At 60.0% G+C, this 16235-nt stretch overlaps 1 protein-coding gene across 1 annotated transcript in view; it reads left to right on the forward strand.

Annotated features, from left to right (window-relative positions):
• Positions 1–4217: 4217 nt before the first annotated feature.
• Positions 4218–16235, forward strand: part of LOC117647359 (basement membrane-specific heparan sulfate proteoglycan core protein) — a gene marked incomplete at its 5' end in the record, with an annotated part of 31061 nt that continues 19043 nt past the window's right edge. Inside the window, 2 exons of the mRNA XM_034389082.1 lie at positions 4218–4386; positions 4475–4840. Of these exons, the coding sequence (XP_034244973.1) occupies positions 4218–4386; positions 4475–4840 (535 nt within the window). The remainder of the gene's footprint in view (positions 4387–4474; positions 4841–16235) is intronic.

Consider the following 16235-nt stretch of genomic DNA (forward strand, 5'->3'; position numbering starts at 1 on the left):
AATATGCCAGCAATCTTTATCTCGCTCCACCTCCACCTGCCTCGCTCTGCCTCTCTCTCTGTCTCGCTTCCCTTCCTCGCTCTGCCTCTCTCTCTCTCTCTCTCTCTCTTCTCTCTCTCTCTCTCTCTCTCTCTCTCTCTCTCTCTCTCTCTCTGCCGCGCCGTGTCCCCGCTAATGCCGGCCTTGTTTACCACGCGGGCTGCTTTATTCCAGAGTCGGGCTCGGACTCGGCGGCAAGGCGCAGCACCGCGCAGCACCGCGGCCCTCTTAACGCCACTCTGCACTGGCTGCTTAATACTCACTCCAGGAGAGCCAGTGTGGTAATTGCCTCCCCCTTTTGCCCACCCCCTTCCCCTAACCCCCCTCTAGCCCCCAGAACCCCCCAACCTCCCTCCAACTACCCCCCCCCAAGCCCCCCTCAACACCCCCCTTGCCAACACCCCCTCTCACCCCCCCCCCCCCGACGCCGCCCTTACTTAACACCGCCCCTTACCCCCATCCCCCAGTCCGCCCCCTTGACGGCGACCCCCTTCCCTACTTTCCTCATCCCCCCCTCCCCGTCTCTGGAGATGTACCGCGGCAGCGTACCCTTTTCCTGTTGAGGGACAGTTCATATTTCCCGCCGCCGCGGCGGCAGCGGCGGCAGCGGCTCGGTTTCCAAGTGGCGGAGGCGGCGGAGGACGCCGCCATAATTTTCTTGATGCGCGAGTCTTTTGTCTTGGCCGGGCTTCATCAGCAACAACGCCATGCAACGCTCGGCGCGAGGCTAGGCACCTGTCACTCCGGCCGTCTCTCTCTCTCTCTCTCTCTCTCTCTCTCTCTCTCTCTCTCTCTCTCTCTCTCTCTCTCTCTCTCTCCCTCTCTCCCTCTCCCTCTGACACAGTCAGACGGCGTGCGGCGCGCCACTGTAGAGTAGGCCACCACCGCGACGAGGAACTGCTTGTCAGAAAAAGAGGAAAAGAAGCAACTTCTTCGTAATTACCTCGGAAATCTCGGAAATTTGCTGATTTTGCTGACTTTGGGTGGCCACTGTGTCCAATCTAGTCGCCGTAAAAGGCCTCCCTCGACGTCCTAGTATTCTTAAGACACTACTCTTTCATGCCCTGTATCGGGAAGACGTTGACCACAGCGATTTTGGCTTTGACCGCAACGATTTTCCGACCAAGTTGGTCAAAAAGTGGTCGAATCTCGGAAATTTGCTGATTCTGCTGACTTTGGGCGGCCACTGTGTCCAATCTAGTCGCCGTAAAAGGCCTCCCTCGACGTCCTAGTATTCTTAAGACACTACTCTTTCGTGCCCTGTATCGGGAAGACGTTGACCACAGCGATTTTGGCTTTGACCGCAACGATTTTCCGACCAAGTTGGTCAAAAAGTGGTCGAATCTCGGAAATTTGCTGATTCTGCTGACTTTGGGCGGCCACTGTGTCCAATCTAGTCGCCGTAAAAGGCCTCCCTCGACGTCCTAGTATTCTTAAGACACTACTCTTTCGTGCCCTGTATCGGGAAGACGTTGACCACAGCGATTTTGGCTTTGACCGCAACGATTTTCCGACCAAGTTGGTCAAAAAGTGGTCGAATCTCGGAAATTTGCTGATTTTGCTGACTTTGGGCGGCCACTGTGTCCAATGTAGTTGCCGTTAAAGGCTTCCCTCGACGCCCTAGTATTCTTAAGACCCTTCTCTTTCATGCCCTGGATCGGAAAGGCTATTGACCGCAACTAGTTTTGGAGCGGTAGCCTCACAAAGTTGGTCATGAAGGGTAAAAACATAATGATGATGGGGCCTTTTGGGGGCCAGTGCGAGCCTGTTTCTGGCCCACTGTGGGCGGCTCGCTTGCACTGTGCCAGAGCGAGGCCTGGTTGGGACGCTCTGGCAGGCCAGCGCGCAGTGTCAAGATTTATTTTCCAACCCAGGTGAAAGGTCCTGAAAGGTGGCGCCTCGCCGCGCGGGGTCATGGATTTTGCATAACCTTTCTTTTCCATTTCGGTTTTAATCTTGCTTTGTACGCGGGACTAACAAGACAATACGGGCGGCGGGGCGGCTTCAGCCAGCTCAGCCCTTTCATGTTGGGCACAGTCTTCTTGGCGCTGCCGCGTAGCCGCGCAGCCAGCAGTCGCTCTGTCTCCCTCGCGCCCGTAGGGGACGCCCCATGAGTGCGAGAGAGACAGAGCGACGACTCTCAGTGTGCTGGCTGCCTGGTGCGCAATTCCGCCACATCGTCCCTGCCTTTTCTCGCAGCATGCATGCACGCCCGCTATTGGTTCCTTCTGCTCAAAGGGTTATAACGATATCCACGATCGTCGCGCATCGCTCCAGACCGGGGGGGAGGGGCTGCTGCACGCGTTTAAGCCGTGGTGAGAGGAATCCAATAATCCTTTTCCAGGGAAATCTCCAAAAAAAAACTTAACCAAAATTTCAGAAAAAAAAATTTACAAAGAAATCACAAACTGTTATTTTGGGGGAAAAACCTTTTTTAGGATAATTTGCAAAGAGTTCAACCGCGGCTTAAACAAAACCGTAGCAAAATCAATTTTCAATTTTTCTGAAAAGGCATCTTTGAAACTTTTAGTACTCTGTGGCAGTCCTGGCGTGCACTCCATCTACAGCTCTATCTATTCCTACTTGCGAGCTACACCGGTGTGTCCTTGTCCCGCGGCTTAGCGTGCCGCGCGTACACTGGCTGCGCCTGGCCTCCCCGGCCTGGGTGGCTCCATCGCACCGCGCTATATCGGATCAAGTTTTCGGTGCGGAATCCCCTTAGCCCGTCAGAGCAGCGCGACACCCGCGCCGCGCGCGTGTGTGTGTGTGTGTGTGTGTGTGTGTGTGTGTGTGTGTGTGTGTGTGTGTGCCTCGCCTCTAATAGCACTGCCAGTTATTCCCAAGTTTTCGCCGAAGGGGGAAACATGTCGCGCGTGCGAAGAAGGGAAAACTTTTGCCGGGAAATGTACTCCAAAGTGAGGTACCCGCGCTCAAAGGGCGCAAATGACATCGGATTTTTGCAGTGCATGGCGTCAAATTTTGTGTTGAGTTGGTTAGACCTCAGCGACTTTTGCTGACTTTTGGCCGTCCGCTATGCAAGCAGGCAGGTCAAATCACCAGGGGCGACTTTCTTTTTCTTCCAGTGTGTGTCGCGGGGGCCGGGGGCTCGAGTGTGTGGTTCTTAGAGGATGATGGCCCAGTTGGGCGGGCTGAGGTCAACCGCCCGGCCCGCAGGCCGCAGGGTGTGCTCGTGGTGGCCGCGGAGCCGCGGACTGGGAGCGTCTTTATAGGCGATAAAAACGCGTCTCTGGCGTGTCTGTCTGCCTGTGTCTGTCTGTCTGTCTGCCCGCCCTGGCGCTGCGGTCCGCGACCGAAATTGGCCGTTGCACTTCGGGCGGACGTAAAAAAAGTTGGCGGGTCGGTCGTGCGCGAAGCGCGGAGCGCGATGGGTGATAATTGGGAAGTGCCCTGCCGGTATTCGAACCCAGGACCGCGGGGGATCCGCTCGGATCAGCGGCAATATTATTGGGGTGACCCTCTCGCGGGCATTTGCAAGCCCGACGGAACTCTCGCGGGCACTCGCGGGGCCCGGCGAAACTCCCGCGGGCATTTGCAAGCCCGGCGAAACTCTCGCGGGCCCTTACGGGGCCCGGCGAAACTCTCGCGGGCGCTCGCAGGGCCCGGCGAAACTCTCGCGGGAACTCGCGGGGCCCGGCGAAACTCTCGCGGGCACTCGCGGGCGAGCTGTAGTTGCCCTCTTGTTTTTTGCGCATTTTCTGACTTTGCCGTTTCTTCTTCTGCCCGCAGGAGCCTCCCCCACGCCGTCGCACGGCCAGCGCCACCACCAGCACGCCGACGGGCACGCCGACGGCGCCACCACGCCCAAGGGGCCGCCGCTGGGTCCGCCGCTGGGACCGCCCCTGGCCGGCGGCTACTTCGCGGACTTCGGCGGCACGTCCTCCGACTTGCGACCGGGCGACTTCGGCGGCGTGGCGGCGGCGGTGCTGCAGGCCGCCACCAGCGCGCCGGCGTCGCCGTCGGCCGTCACCGAGTACGTCATCAACGAGCACCAGCACGCCCTGCTGGGCTGCGACGTCCCGAACGAGCTGCTCAACCTGGTGCAGATCTTCTGGTACCACGACGGCGCCCCCGCCGAGACGGTGGTCATGAGCCAGCTGGCGGCCAGCGCGCTCAGCGGCGGCGGTGGCGGCGCCGCGGCGGCCGCGTCGTCGTCGTCGTCCTCGGACGGCGACGCGGGCCACCGCTACATCCGCGACCCCAGCACGGGCTCGCTGACCATCGCGGGCGCCAGGATGGAGGACGACGGCGTGTGGGGCTGCCAGGCCAAGGAGGCCACGTCGCGGCGCGTGCTGCACACCGGGCCCTCCGTCAGACTCATCATCCTGGGTAAGCATCGCAAAGCAAGGCGTCAACAAACATGCAAAACTCTCTCGAACGTGGGCTTGACCGGCGTGTGCCTTTCTCGGTTTCACAGTGCCCCCGCGGCCGCCCTACCTGCTGCTGGACGGCCGGCGCCTCGACCCCACCAACCTGTTCGTGCCGATGCGCGAGCACGGCGCGCTGGACGTGGAGTGCGTGGTGGAGGCGGGCAACCCGGCGCCCTCCGTCACGTGGCAGATGCTGCTGGCCGAGCGGCCCTACCAGTACCAGGACGAGAACGTCGACGACCTGGTCAGCTCCAACACCGTCGACAAGCCCACCGGCCTCGGCGGCCACCTCAGCAGCTCGGCGCGCGTCGAGCACATCCTGCGCGAGCACCACAACGCCACCGTCAGCTGCCTCGTGAGCCACCCCACGCTCAGCAGCCCCTACAACGCGTCCATCCTGCTGGACGTCCAGTGTGAGTACACGCAGTGCACGTGGCCGCGGGTCGCGTTGGCGGGTTCACTACACGGGTAAACAGCACGGCCGGGGGGCTGGGGGCGGCCTTACAATGGATTGCGTCGCGCGCCAGGCGTCGTCGTGGTGGCCTCGGGCCGCCCCGCCCCGCCCCGCCTCTTGCTGCTGAGTCACTACTTCTAGGGAAAGAAGAAGAGAGTGTGCGGTTACAGCGCCGAGCGGGAAGTCACTGATCCTCGGGGCCGTGGTGGCCGCGCCCCGCCCCGCCCCGCCCGGCTCACGAGACATGCAGTATCTCGCTCAAGTTTGCCGTGCCAGTAGTAGCTCACGGAAGTTTGGCCTGTAATCCGTTCTTTTCCATGCAGCGGCCCGGCGGCCCCGGAGACATAACTCAAGCCGGGGCGTACTTAGCTTCAACGCGATCTCCAGTGGCGGCGGCGGTGGCCTCGACGGCGGTGGAGGAAGACGCGCTTTGCCGGCTTCGCGAACACGAGGCCCTGGTTGCCAGGATCATTCCCACTGAGACTTAAAGCCGGAAGCAGCAGCGCCCCTAGAGAGGATCACGGCCTTGAACACGACGAACAAATGCAAAGCGAATCACGTCCGCCAGAGGGCGCACAGTGGGCCAGAAGACCGGTGGGGGCGGTCAAAACTCCGGACGCGTTTGGAGCTCCAGAGTCGCTAAATGGGACCCGAACCAAACGCGTGACCCCACCAATGGATTGCTCTCCGAACGAGGAATCCATTGGTGGGGTCACAGGTACCGTTCGAGTCCTGCTTGGTGATTCCGAAGCTCGAGACGCGTTAGGAATTTCGGCCGCCGCCGCCGATCTTCCGGCCCACTGTGCGCACGTACTCGGTATGAAAAATCGCGATTGCGGTTCCCGGAATCGATAGCATCTTGACGCGGGATTGGATGGGCGGGCCGTGCGGCGGGCCTCACCAGACAGCCCTGGGAGGACAGGACACACGCTCGCGGCCCAAGTCCCAAGTTTTCCGTAGCCGAGGCACAATTAAGGCCCGCCACCGGAATGCCCCAAGTTGGGCACTAAAAGGGCTAAAGGGTCGGCACGTAGTCCATGGTATCGGCAGCGGGGCGGCGGCGGGGCGGCGGGCCGGACCAACTTGGAAATGAATGTGTGTGTTTTGGCGTGTGCGTGTCGGACAGAGAGAGAGAGAGAGGGAGAGAGAGAGAGAGAGAGAGAGAGAGAGAGAGAGAGAGAGAGGGAGAGAGAGAGAGACGTTGGGCAAAACGAGCCAGTTCGTTAGTAAATGTGCGCCGCCCTGACTCTACCTGGATTTGCTGTGCTGCTCTCTCCGGTGGCGGCGCGGTGGCGGTGGCGATTTCTACCCCCCCCCCCCCCCCCTCCTCCCCCTACCCCCTTTCCACTTTCCACCCCCGCGGGCGAGTTTACAAAACTCAATCCGACCGGTCAGCGCTTTGATGTCGGCGCGGTGCAGTTCTGCCCGCCTGCCTGTAGACTGATTCCGAGAGTCGTTTTCGTCGCTCTGTCTGTCTCGCGCCTACATGGGCCGCTCCCTGAGTGCGAGAGAGACAGAGCGACTCTCGGAATCTGTCTGCTGCCCTTGGAGGTCGCCGTCGCGGCCAGCCCTGCCGCCAGGCACTGCCAGATGCTTGCCTATTATGACAACGACCTGTCTGCCTCGCCACAGCAAACGGGCAAATAGTCGCGAACGCGAAGCAAACGTCTACAAGCATCTACAAATGTTTACAATAACGTCTACAAACGGTGTGGCCGGGCTCCCGGCCGCTGTGGCGCGGAAGTTAGATTTGATTCTCATGGACGAGGAATATGGGGCAGGTCTAGCCTGGGGGTTGTGGGTGGTCTCGGCCTCACTCGGGGCTCGAAGCGTCAAAGAGAGTACGCTTTTACTTCTTGGTTTATTGTTTTCAGAAAAGTATTTCTTTTAAAATAATGAAAAAAGCCGAAACAAAGCGAGAATTTTAAAAAGTGAGGGGGGACCGGGGGTTTGTAAAAATGTCGGCCAGTACGGTGGAACGAGTCCGAATGGCGAGAAGAAGAAGAAGAATTAGGGGAGGGATGAGTAGGGGGAAGGAGGAGGAAGGGGAGGAAGAGGACGAGGAAGAGAAAGGTGGTGAAAGCAGGGCGGGAAATAATGGCATGGCACAGTGCGCCTCGCAGTCTCGCACACGGCTTTTGGGACGCCAGAAAGGAGCTTCATTAACGTATCCCCCTTTCTGTAAACTGGGACGCACCGACGCGGCTGGCTCCGGGCGTGGCGATGGCGTGGCGATGGCGTGGCGGTGGCGCGGCGTGGCGCGGCGTTGGCGGGGAGTTCCCCCAGGAGGCCATCATGCCCGCCGTCTCGTCCAGTCGGGCCCCGCGTTGTCACGGCCTGATAGCTCTCGCGGCGCTCGCGAGCACACATTATTTTTGCGCGCGCTCCGCCCCCGCGCCGCCCCCGCGCCGCCCCCGCGCCGCCCCGCTCCCCGATGAAGTGATTTTCGTCCTCTTCCTCTCCGTCCCCACTTTGGGGCCCCGTGCCGGCCCCGCCGGCCCTGCCCTTTTCGGCAACCCTTGTGTAATGGCGATAATTAAATAGGAAGAGGTGCGAGGGGGAGGGGCGGGGAAGGCCCCCGGGAGGCTGCCGAGGTGTGGTGATGGCTGCGAGGCGGGGCGGGGCGGGGCGGGGCGGGGCGGGGCGGGGCGGGGCGGGGCGGGGCGGGGGGGCGGGGCGGGGCGGGGCGGAGCGGGGCGGAGCGAGGTCGTAATGCGCAGTGTGTCCTACCATTCACGAGGTCATCCCTCCCGTCCCTATCCGAACCAGTGTGCGCGCCCGCCCGTGTGTGTGTCCGTGTATGTGTGTGTGAGAGTGTGTGTGTGTGTGTGTGTTCGTGTGTGCGTGTGTGTCCCAGTCCGTGGGCGTCTGTGTGCGTAGGTGTGTGTGTGACAATTTTCACAATCCACTTTAGAGGGGTCCACTAGGGCGCACGGGGTGAAAAAGGAGAGAGAGAGAGAGAGAGAGAGAGAGAGAGAGAGAGAGAGATGACGAACGAAAAAAAGGCGCGTGCGATTATCCCGGAGCAGAAAGGCGGAATGAATCTAGGATGGCCGCCATTTTGCGTTTTTATACGCAGCACCTCGCGTCAATTCATTATTATCAAGCGTCCAACGGCCTCGTCAAGCGTGGGCCTCTTGGTGCACACCACATGTTATGTACAAGACATCACAGTTTTTTTTTTATGCACACGAACTTTCTGTACAATTTTTGTACGAAAAAATGCACACATTTTTCTCCATTTTTGTGCCAAATCAGTCATAAATTTGTACGAAAAGTTCGTGCGCATGGAAAACTGTAACCGTTCGTCCAAACTTTGTACAAAAATATTTAGTAAGGTTACTCTTTTTTTGGCGAGGTTGGCTGTGAGGAAATCGCGGACGCCCACACTGGCGTGCGTGGTGGAACTCCGCGTGTGGGCGAGGACTTTGCTCTGGCGGGCGTGAAGGGGGGGGGGGGGGGGGGGGAGGATTAGGGCGGCACGGGGGAAAGGGTTTTGCGTGGACGCACCGGGTTCGGCCGTTCGGCCCGGCCGGGTTTGGCGCAGTGTGGTGGCGAACGGGCGGACGGACGCCCCGTGCGAGGCTAGGGCGCCGTGGGGCACCAGGGCACTGCTTGGCAGTCCCAGGAGCCCCGCTGCCACGGCCGCTGCCACGGCTGCTGCCACGGGATGACGGGCTGATGCAACTGGGGCGCGGACCTCGGTGGCCGGGCAGGCCGCTTCCGAACAGCGTCTCTCTCTCGCACCCCAGCGGGGCCCCCGTGAGTGCGAGAGAGACAGCGAGCGCGCTGTCTGCAAGCAGCCCCCCGAAGGCGCGCAAAGTTTCGTCCGTGCCCCGGCGAGCCCTTGCAGCGGCGCGTATCTCCGTCTCGCTCGCTCTGCTTATGATTGGCCTGGCTCCAAAGGATCGTCGCTCTGTCTCTCTCGCACCGTCGCGGGACGCCCCATGAGCGCGAGAGAGACAGAGCGACGATCCTTCGGAGCCAGGCGGCGGCGGCTCCACTCTGGTGGACTCCGGTGCAGCCCTTGCAGAGCAGTGCGGAGCATGGCAGAGCGGCAGAGCCACAGGTCGGCCAAGTTGTTAGTTGCGCACGCGTACGCGTGTTGCCTGGTGTTGCCCCCACAGCGGCCGGCCGGCGGAACGAGTCCAAACCGTCGCTCTGTCTCTCTCGCACTCGCGGGGCGTCCCCTAGGGGTGCGAGAGAGAGAGGGAGGCGCTGAGCAACGAAAGCACTGCCCGGAGTCAGCCTGCCGGAATGCCGCGGGGAAGCGGGGATCAGGATTTCACGCCCAGGGCACAGCCAGCGGCACACAGTGGGCCAGAAGACCGGTGGAGGCGGACAACCGTAGCGCCGCCGGGTTCGCGACGAGGCGCCGAATTACGCCGCCGAGGGGATGGTTTTGAAAGCCTCCAACCCCCAGCACAGTACACGGGAAAATAATTACCCGATGGCGAAAAAGAATATATTTTACGCCCTTCTTTGAAAAGAACAACGGGAAAGGAAAATAACGAGGGCTTTTTCAGCAACGTGCTGATGCGACCAGCGTTGGGTCGCGAAATAAGCCTTGACCTTAAGCAGTGCTCACGTAGTTTGGGCGCAAATTGGAAGACTCTGGAAGACCCTGAAGGTGCGGGTGCGCGAGGCCGTGCCCTCTGGCCGGGCCGCTGGGCGTTGATGGCCAAGTCAGACGCCGCTAAGTGACGCTTAATTTCTCACTCCGCTCCGCTCGGCTCCGCTCGGCCTCGCTATCGGCCTCGCTCTCCTGCGGACTGATTCCGAGAGTCTCGCTCCGTCTCTCTCGCAGCGATACGGGACGCCGCGTGAGTGCGAGAGAGGCAGAGCTCTCGGAATCAGTCCCCCGCTGCCGCCGCGTCCCCCTTCACTCAGCCGGCTGATTCCTAACGGCACTCCCGCCCTCGTGGGGCGTGCCGCGTGCCGAGAGAGAGAGAGAGAGAGAGAGAGAGAGAGTCCGAGCTACCGACGGAGCCACTTTAGCGTGCTTTAGCGAGATCCGGGGCGGTGACGAGCCGAGCCGTGTCAGTGGCGTGGCCTGGCGTTGCCTCACGGCGTAGCTGCTTTTTTCGAAACCCCTTTTCTCTCTTCCGACGCGACGGCTGACAGGCCTGGCGGCTCGGCTTGGCATCCTACACTGCGCTTGCCGAGTCTGTTCAAGCGGAAAGGTACTCTGGCCTAGCTTTCTTCCTAAGAGCTATTTCTCTCGTCGAACCACCTAAAAAATTCGCTGCCACGCCACCGACTCAAACGCTCTAAACGCGTCTAGAGTTTTGGCCGCCTCCACAGGTCTTCTGGCCCTCTGTGCACCGCGGCGTTGTTATTCGAATGCGACGCGCGGATGAATCCCCCTTCGACTGTCCGCTGCGATAGCCATCCAGCGGTACCGGGTTGCGTTCCGGCGTTTAGAAACTAATTAAAAAGATGGCTGCGCTTAGCTGCCTGGGGCGCCCTGCGCGGCACCGCCTGGCTGAGCCGGCGGCAGCGTCTCGCCCCTTCCAGCCTGCCTTCTCAAATCCGGATTTGGAACGAATTCCACTCGGGGCCCCTGGGCCAAGCCCTGGGCTTACACCTGGTCCTGACAGGCAGACGGCGACAACAGTGCGGGGCGCAAGCCACTTCCGGGGACGCCGTCGTCCTGGGACGTCCTGGCTGGCTGACTTGGCCCGCTCGGCAAACAGGCCATGCTTCACGTCGTTCACGTCGTTACCAAACAATCTCCCGCTGAGCAATCTGTCCGCGCCCTGGCTTCGGCCAGCTTCGGCCAAGCTTCAGCCAGCTTCGGCCAAGCTTGAGCCCGGAATGCAGGCCGATCGGCTTGGCCGGAGTGCCGGTCTAGGGATTGCCTGGCGCCTCCTTCATCTGAATAAGGCGAGTCAGGCAGGCAGGGCCTGGCTGGGCTTGCAGGGCCCCCGCCGCCTGCTCATCGGCAAAGAAATATTTATAAGTTTATTTTCGGCGCCCGATAATGAAATGGACTTGTCGGCAGCGCTGACGCCGTGCAGTCAGAGCGGACGAGGGTTGGCGCGGGCTAGTGCGCTCATGAAACTAGTCTCAGGCAACACTGAAAGCTAAGAGGTGAGATTGAGCCACCCTCCTGGGGGTCAGAGCACAGTAATTCAGTGTGAGCATCAACGGTTCATCTCAATTCAGAATGATGATCCCAAGAATCCTGGCATAGCAGGGCCCGAGCAAGCAATCAATTCATGACTATTCATCATTGGTGGCGCACACTGCCTTGGCTGGGTACACACGCCGAGACGCCAAGACGCCAGGGCGATGAGAGAGTCTGCTGCCTGGCTAGGCCAACACTGCGGACCAGCAGAAGTGTCCCGAGCACACCTGTTGCATTTTTAAGACGGGCGAGACGCGGGGACAACGTCGTAAGGCCTTTGCCGTGTTAGCTGTCTTTGTGTTCCTCCGCCTCAAACGACTACACTGTCCTCGTCGTCGAATCACTGGACGACGATTGTGTTCATTCGGCAGCTGAACTGTCAGACTTGTCTCGAATATTTTTATCAACATAGCGAGAGAGAATTAAACAGTTTATCAACATTGAATACAATTCTCAATTCTCCTTCAGCCACATTATTGACAATTCAATACGGGCCTGACTTTGTGTGCTTAGCAGTTTTTTTGCAGTGTCGGCACGTAGGCGGCGTAGGCGGGTCGCGGCCTCGGGGGCGTATCTCTCTTTCTCCTTCGCGGCCCCTCTTTGTCACCAAATACACCGCCATCGCCGAGGTGTACTACTTCACGCGGCGTATCGGGAAGGACAGGTAGCGCCCCGCGTGCGTGCCTCTGTGTGTGTGTGTGTGTGTGTGTGTGTGTGTGTGTGTGTGCGTGTGTGTGTGCAGGGGAGACAGAGGGCTTCTTTGTGTCTGCCAGCTCGAGACGACGGAGCGCTGGCTCAGGTGTTGGGCACGAGCGGCCGATCCCGGCAACAAACCTTTATCGGGTTCATCTCGTATCTGCCTCTCTCTCTCTCTCTCTCTCTCTCTCTCTCTCTCTCTCTCTCTCTCTCTCTCTCTCTCTCTCTCTCTCTCTCTCTCTCTCTCTCTCCCCCCCCCCGTCTGTTCTCTTTATTTGGCCCGCTTCTCTCCATTTTATGACGAAGGCGAAGGGGAAGGCGCGGTCGCCGGTTTGCTCCTCCAACACAACACATATCAGTGGTGGGGAAATATCACCGCGAAATCCAGCGGGTCCCCCCTCCCGTACAAACCACCACTCAGACAAGAACCCCCTGCTCCCTCCCCCCTTGCCTGCCGCCGCCCCGGGGCCCTCCTGTGTTCATACGATACATTCCTGGGCCTTCGCAAAATATTCCGCCCTTACCCTTTTCTCAAATAGGTCGTCAATATTCATGAGAGGAGCCCCCCTCCCCCCCCCCTCCCTCCCGCCCTATTTCCCCGCGAGAGACAGAGCGCGCGGCGGCGTGGCGTGCTGTTTGGTTCCACGCTACCCCCACCCCCTCCCTCGCGAGCGTCATCTCGTGATCTAAACTTTCCACCAACTTGGTCTGTTTCTTCCTTGCCCCCATCCTCCTTTTTTTTGTATTTTTGCCGCCCCTTTCGCAGCCGCTGCTTGTATCGGCCTATCGCTGCCTTCTCTTTGTTACGGAGCACTCAAACATATTCCGCGAGGGACGCTGGGGCGGGCGGGCATGGCAGCGGCAGCCTCGGCGGCTGAGGCCCCAGTAATCGAAATGTCTTTGACAGGAATGATTCGGTACAATGAGAGATCCTTTCTCCCCGCCGCGCTGGCTGATCCCGAACAACAGCGGCTCGCCCTGTCTCTCTCGCACTCGCGGGGCGCCCCGTCGGGGTGCGAGAGAGACAGAGCGCTGTTCAGTGGCCTGCCGGCCCCGACGGCCCCACGACCCTCGCCTTCTTTGTTTTCGATCCCGTTCGAGATCTCGTTCGAGATCTCGTTCGAGATCTCGTTCGCCTCGCGGTCTCGGCGTCGGACCGCCCGGTATTCGTACAAATTACACATCGTAAAGCGGGGCGGGCGCGGCGGGAGGAGGGGGGCTCCTTGAAGCCCTCCGCGGCGGACTCATTCCGAGAGTCTCTCTCTCTCTCGCACTCACGGCGCGTCCCGCATGGGTGCGAGAGAGACAGAGCGACCAAGAGTCGAAGCAAGGGGGTCGTTCTCTTCGGCGGCGCGCTATTTGTTGCGGCCCGCGTGGCCCCGCGTTGCCGTGTCGGGACGGACCAACGGACGGACAAACGGACTCTGCTCCGAGATTGTACCATTCCAACGCCGTAGTAAAAACAAAAAGGTCAGTGGGGTGTAAAAACGACAACAACGAAAAACAGCGGGCGCGGCTGCGGTGTTCGAACCCGGGGCACGCCGCGCGCGGGGCGTGCTGCTTGGGAGACGCAGCAGCGATCTGGGGGACGTGAGGGAAGGTGCCTCTCTGCCCCAGAACTGGCTCGACCGTTTTCGTCACTCTGTCTCTCTCGCACTCAATAACGACCCCCTTGACATGCGAGAGAGGCTTTACCCCGTTTGCCTGATTTGCATCGCATTGGTGAACCATACCGCCAGCAATCAGAAGTGCACACATCTGCCTGTCGACGGCGTCATTTAACGCTGTTAATGGGAGTCTGAAGGACGGGCATTGTGCGGTAAATACTCGCGCTCACACACACACACACACACACACACACACACACACACACACACTACGGCGACGCCCGTAGCCGAAAACTCGGCTCCCGCGAGAGCGTACGCGAACACACAGATTGATTCGAGTCTATGTAAGTGTGAGTGTGTGTAAGTGTGAGTGTGTGAGAGAGTGTGAGTGTAACGCAATCATTACTGCCCCGCGGATTCGAACACGCGCCGCGTCACGCGCCGAGGGTGGGAAAAACGCCGCGGGCGATAATTTAGCCCCCTATCATGCAATACCCCCTCTCCTTCCTTCGGATCACCCCCCGGTAATATTACCCCAACCTCTCTGCGAAGGGGTTTCGCCCACCACACCGCTTACGAGTTATTGTCCCACCCACCGCGAGGATACACTAGGCTACTACACTGCTGGGGGGACTTTCATACTCGTGAGGGTAAATACCCGTTCGGAATGAACCGTACCGCGTGAGGTCGCCGCGCTGGAGCTGGAGGCCTGGAAAAGGACTCGGGGTCCCCCCCCCCCAACTTTCCAGGCTGCAAAAAGGCGGCCAAGAGCGAATGCGTTTCCAGCGTGCTTGCCACGAGTGCAGCAGTGCAGGCGGTGCAGTGTCGTCGTGTGCTGTCGATTTTCCTGCGTCCTTCTCTTTCTATTTTTTGCCTCTCCCATCCCTCTTTTCTCCCAATTGTGTCATTCTCTCTCTCTCTCTCTCTCTCTCTCTCTCTCTCTCTCTCTCTCTCTCTCTCTCTCTCTCTCTCTCTCTCTCTCTTTTCCTGTCACGCCCAGTCTTCCTCTTGCATCCCGCTTCCCGAGGTTGGCAGCGTCACAGGACTTGTTCCGTTCCATTGAACTGCTCAGCGGATCGCGGGCGGGGCGGGGCGGGGCGGGCCCCTGACAGAAATAGTGAGTCCCCGGCACTTTGGTATCATCGTGACGCCTTTGTCTTTTTTATTTCCTTTTCTATCTCTCTGTGTTTCTCGTTTTGATTTTTCGTTTTGTGTATCTCCTCGTTCGAAATGAAACGATAAAACTCTCGGGCGGTAATAAATGAATGTGGCAATTGCTGTACACACCGGAAAGAATACTCACTGAGTTTTTGGTGCATAGCTAAGCAATGCATAAGAACTACAAAGGATAAAGTGTTGGCGAAGCGTGGCAATGTGAGGTCAGTCCAAAAGCACGCGGCGAAGCCCTTTTCCAATAATGAAATGCGGTCATCGCTTGCTTGGTACAATGATGATTATTGCAGCAAAAGCCGTTTTTTTAAGAAATGGAACAAAAAACAGTATGCCCGTCGCAAAAAAAATCAAATGCTGATTAATTTTCCATTAGCGCTCAAAATTGGCGCGTTAATTATCATCTCATCAAACGGGTAGAGAGACGGGTGCCCCGGAAAGGGCAGGGCGTCCGACAAACGCTGTCTCTCTCGCACTCACGCGGCGCGCCCCAGGGGTGCGAGAGAGACAGAGCGACAGGCCGGCGGGGCGGCGAGGGAGGGTGGGGGGCATAATGTGACTTCCCAAAGGGGAGGTGTGGCAGCACAGGGCCAGTGCGGAGGGAAGGGAGGGGTTGTCTGATGTTTTACAGAAGGAAGATTAATTTACCTCTTAAAGCAGATGAAACGCACGGCGCGGCCCGGCCTCGCAGCCCGCTGGGAAATCAATCATTAGAACCGGGAGAGGGGAGGGGAGGGGGGAAGGGGGAGGGGGAAGCAAAGTGTTTTATCGCCGGGTCGGTCGGCCAGCCCGGCAGTCAAGTGCCCGGCTAGCCGCTGCCCCGCTCGCCCCGCGCGCTGCACCGGAATTGCGCCCAGCCGTTGAAATACAACAAGTCGCATCCCCCCTCCCCCTCCACCCCCTCGCGTCGGCGCTGGCCTACAAAGCGTGTGTCTGCACACACTAAACGTCCATGGACACTTTTTTTTCCACCAACTGCGGTACGGAATGAAAATTCTTTTGTTGAGGTCGATCATCATACAGCTCGTCGCTGCGACCGGTCAACTGTAAGAGGGTCAGAAAGCCCAGCATAGTTGTCCTCTTAGAAGTGAGGGACATAGCTCGCACGCCCGAGGGATCGCGGGTTCGAATACCGAGCGCGGCTTTTCGCTGACAGTGGGAGGGGGGGGGATTGTAGTTTTATTTGTGTTGGACGGCGCGCGCGCGGCCAGCGTCGCGAAGAGCGGTGCCGAGACGGAGACGGGGCGACCGGAGGAGACAGAGCGGGGTTTCTAAGGGGATCCATGGCTTGCCTCGTGCCTCGTCGTATAGAGCGCGCCGGCCTTGCGGTGTGGTGGCGAGGGGGGGGGGGGGGGGGGGGGGGCTCGCCGTCCTCCCTGAATGATCCATGACGCAGTAATAGCGCTGTAGCGGCGCGGGGCCGGCGGGGCGGCGGGCACGTCAAGGGGAATCACCAAGTGGATCCGTCGAGGCGGCCGGGTGGCGGGGACCGCCGGGGACCGGCGGGGACCGGCGGGGACCCACCCGCTGCTGGTGTAGTGGCTGCCATAGGTAGAGTCGCGGCGACCCCCCCCCCCCCCCCCCCCCAACCTCTGGACTTTTTGGTGCGTAAAAAGTTAGCTGCGCGCCAGCCCGGGCCCCCGGGCCCCCGGGCCCCCGGGATCGGTGACACTGAGTCGCCGTGACTTGTGCCGCGGCCCCGGGGATCATTTGGAGGGGGGGGCTGTTCCGGGCCACGGCGCGCACCTGTA

Source organism: Thrips palmi, unplaced genomic scaffold, assembly GCF_012932325.1.
Source record: "Thrips palmi isolate BJ-2018 unplaced genomic scaffold, TpBJ-2018v1 HiC_scaffold_2, whole genome shotgun sequence".
NCBI classification, from domain to species: Eukaryota; Metazoa; Arthropoda; class Insecta; order Thysanoptera; family Thripidae; genus Thrips; species Thrips palmi.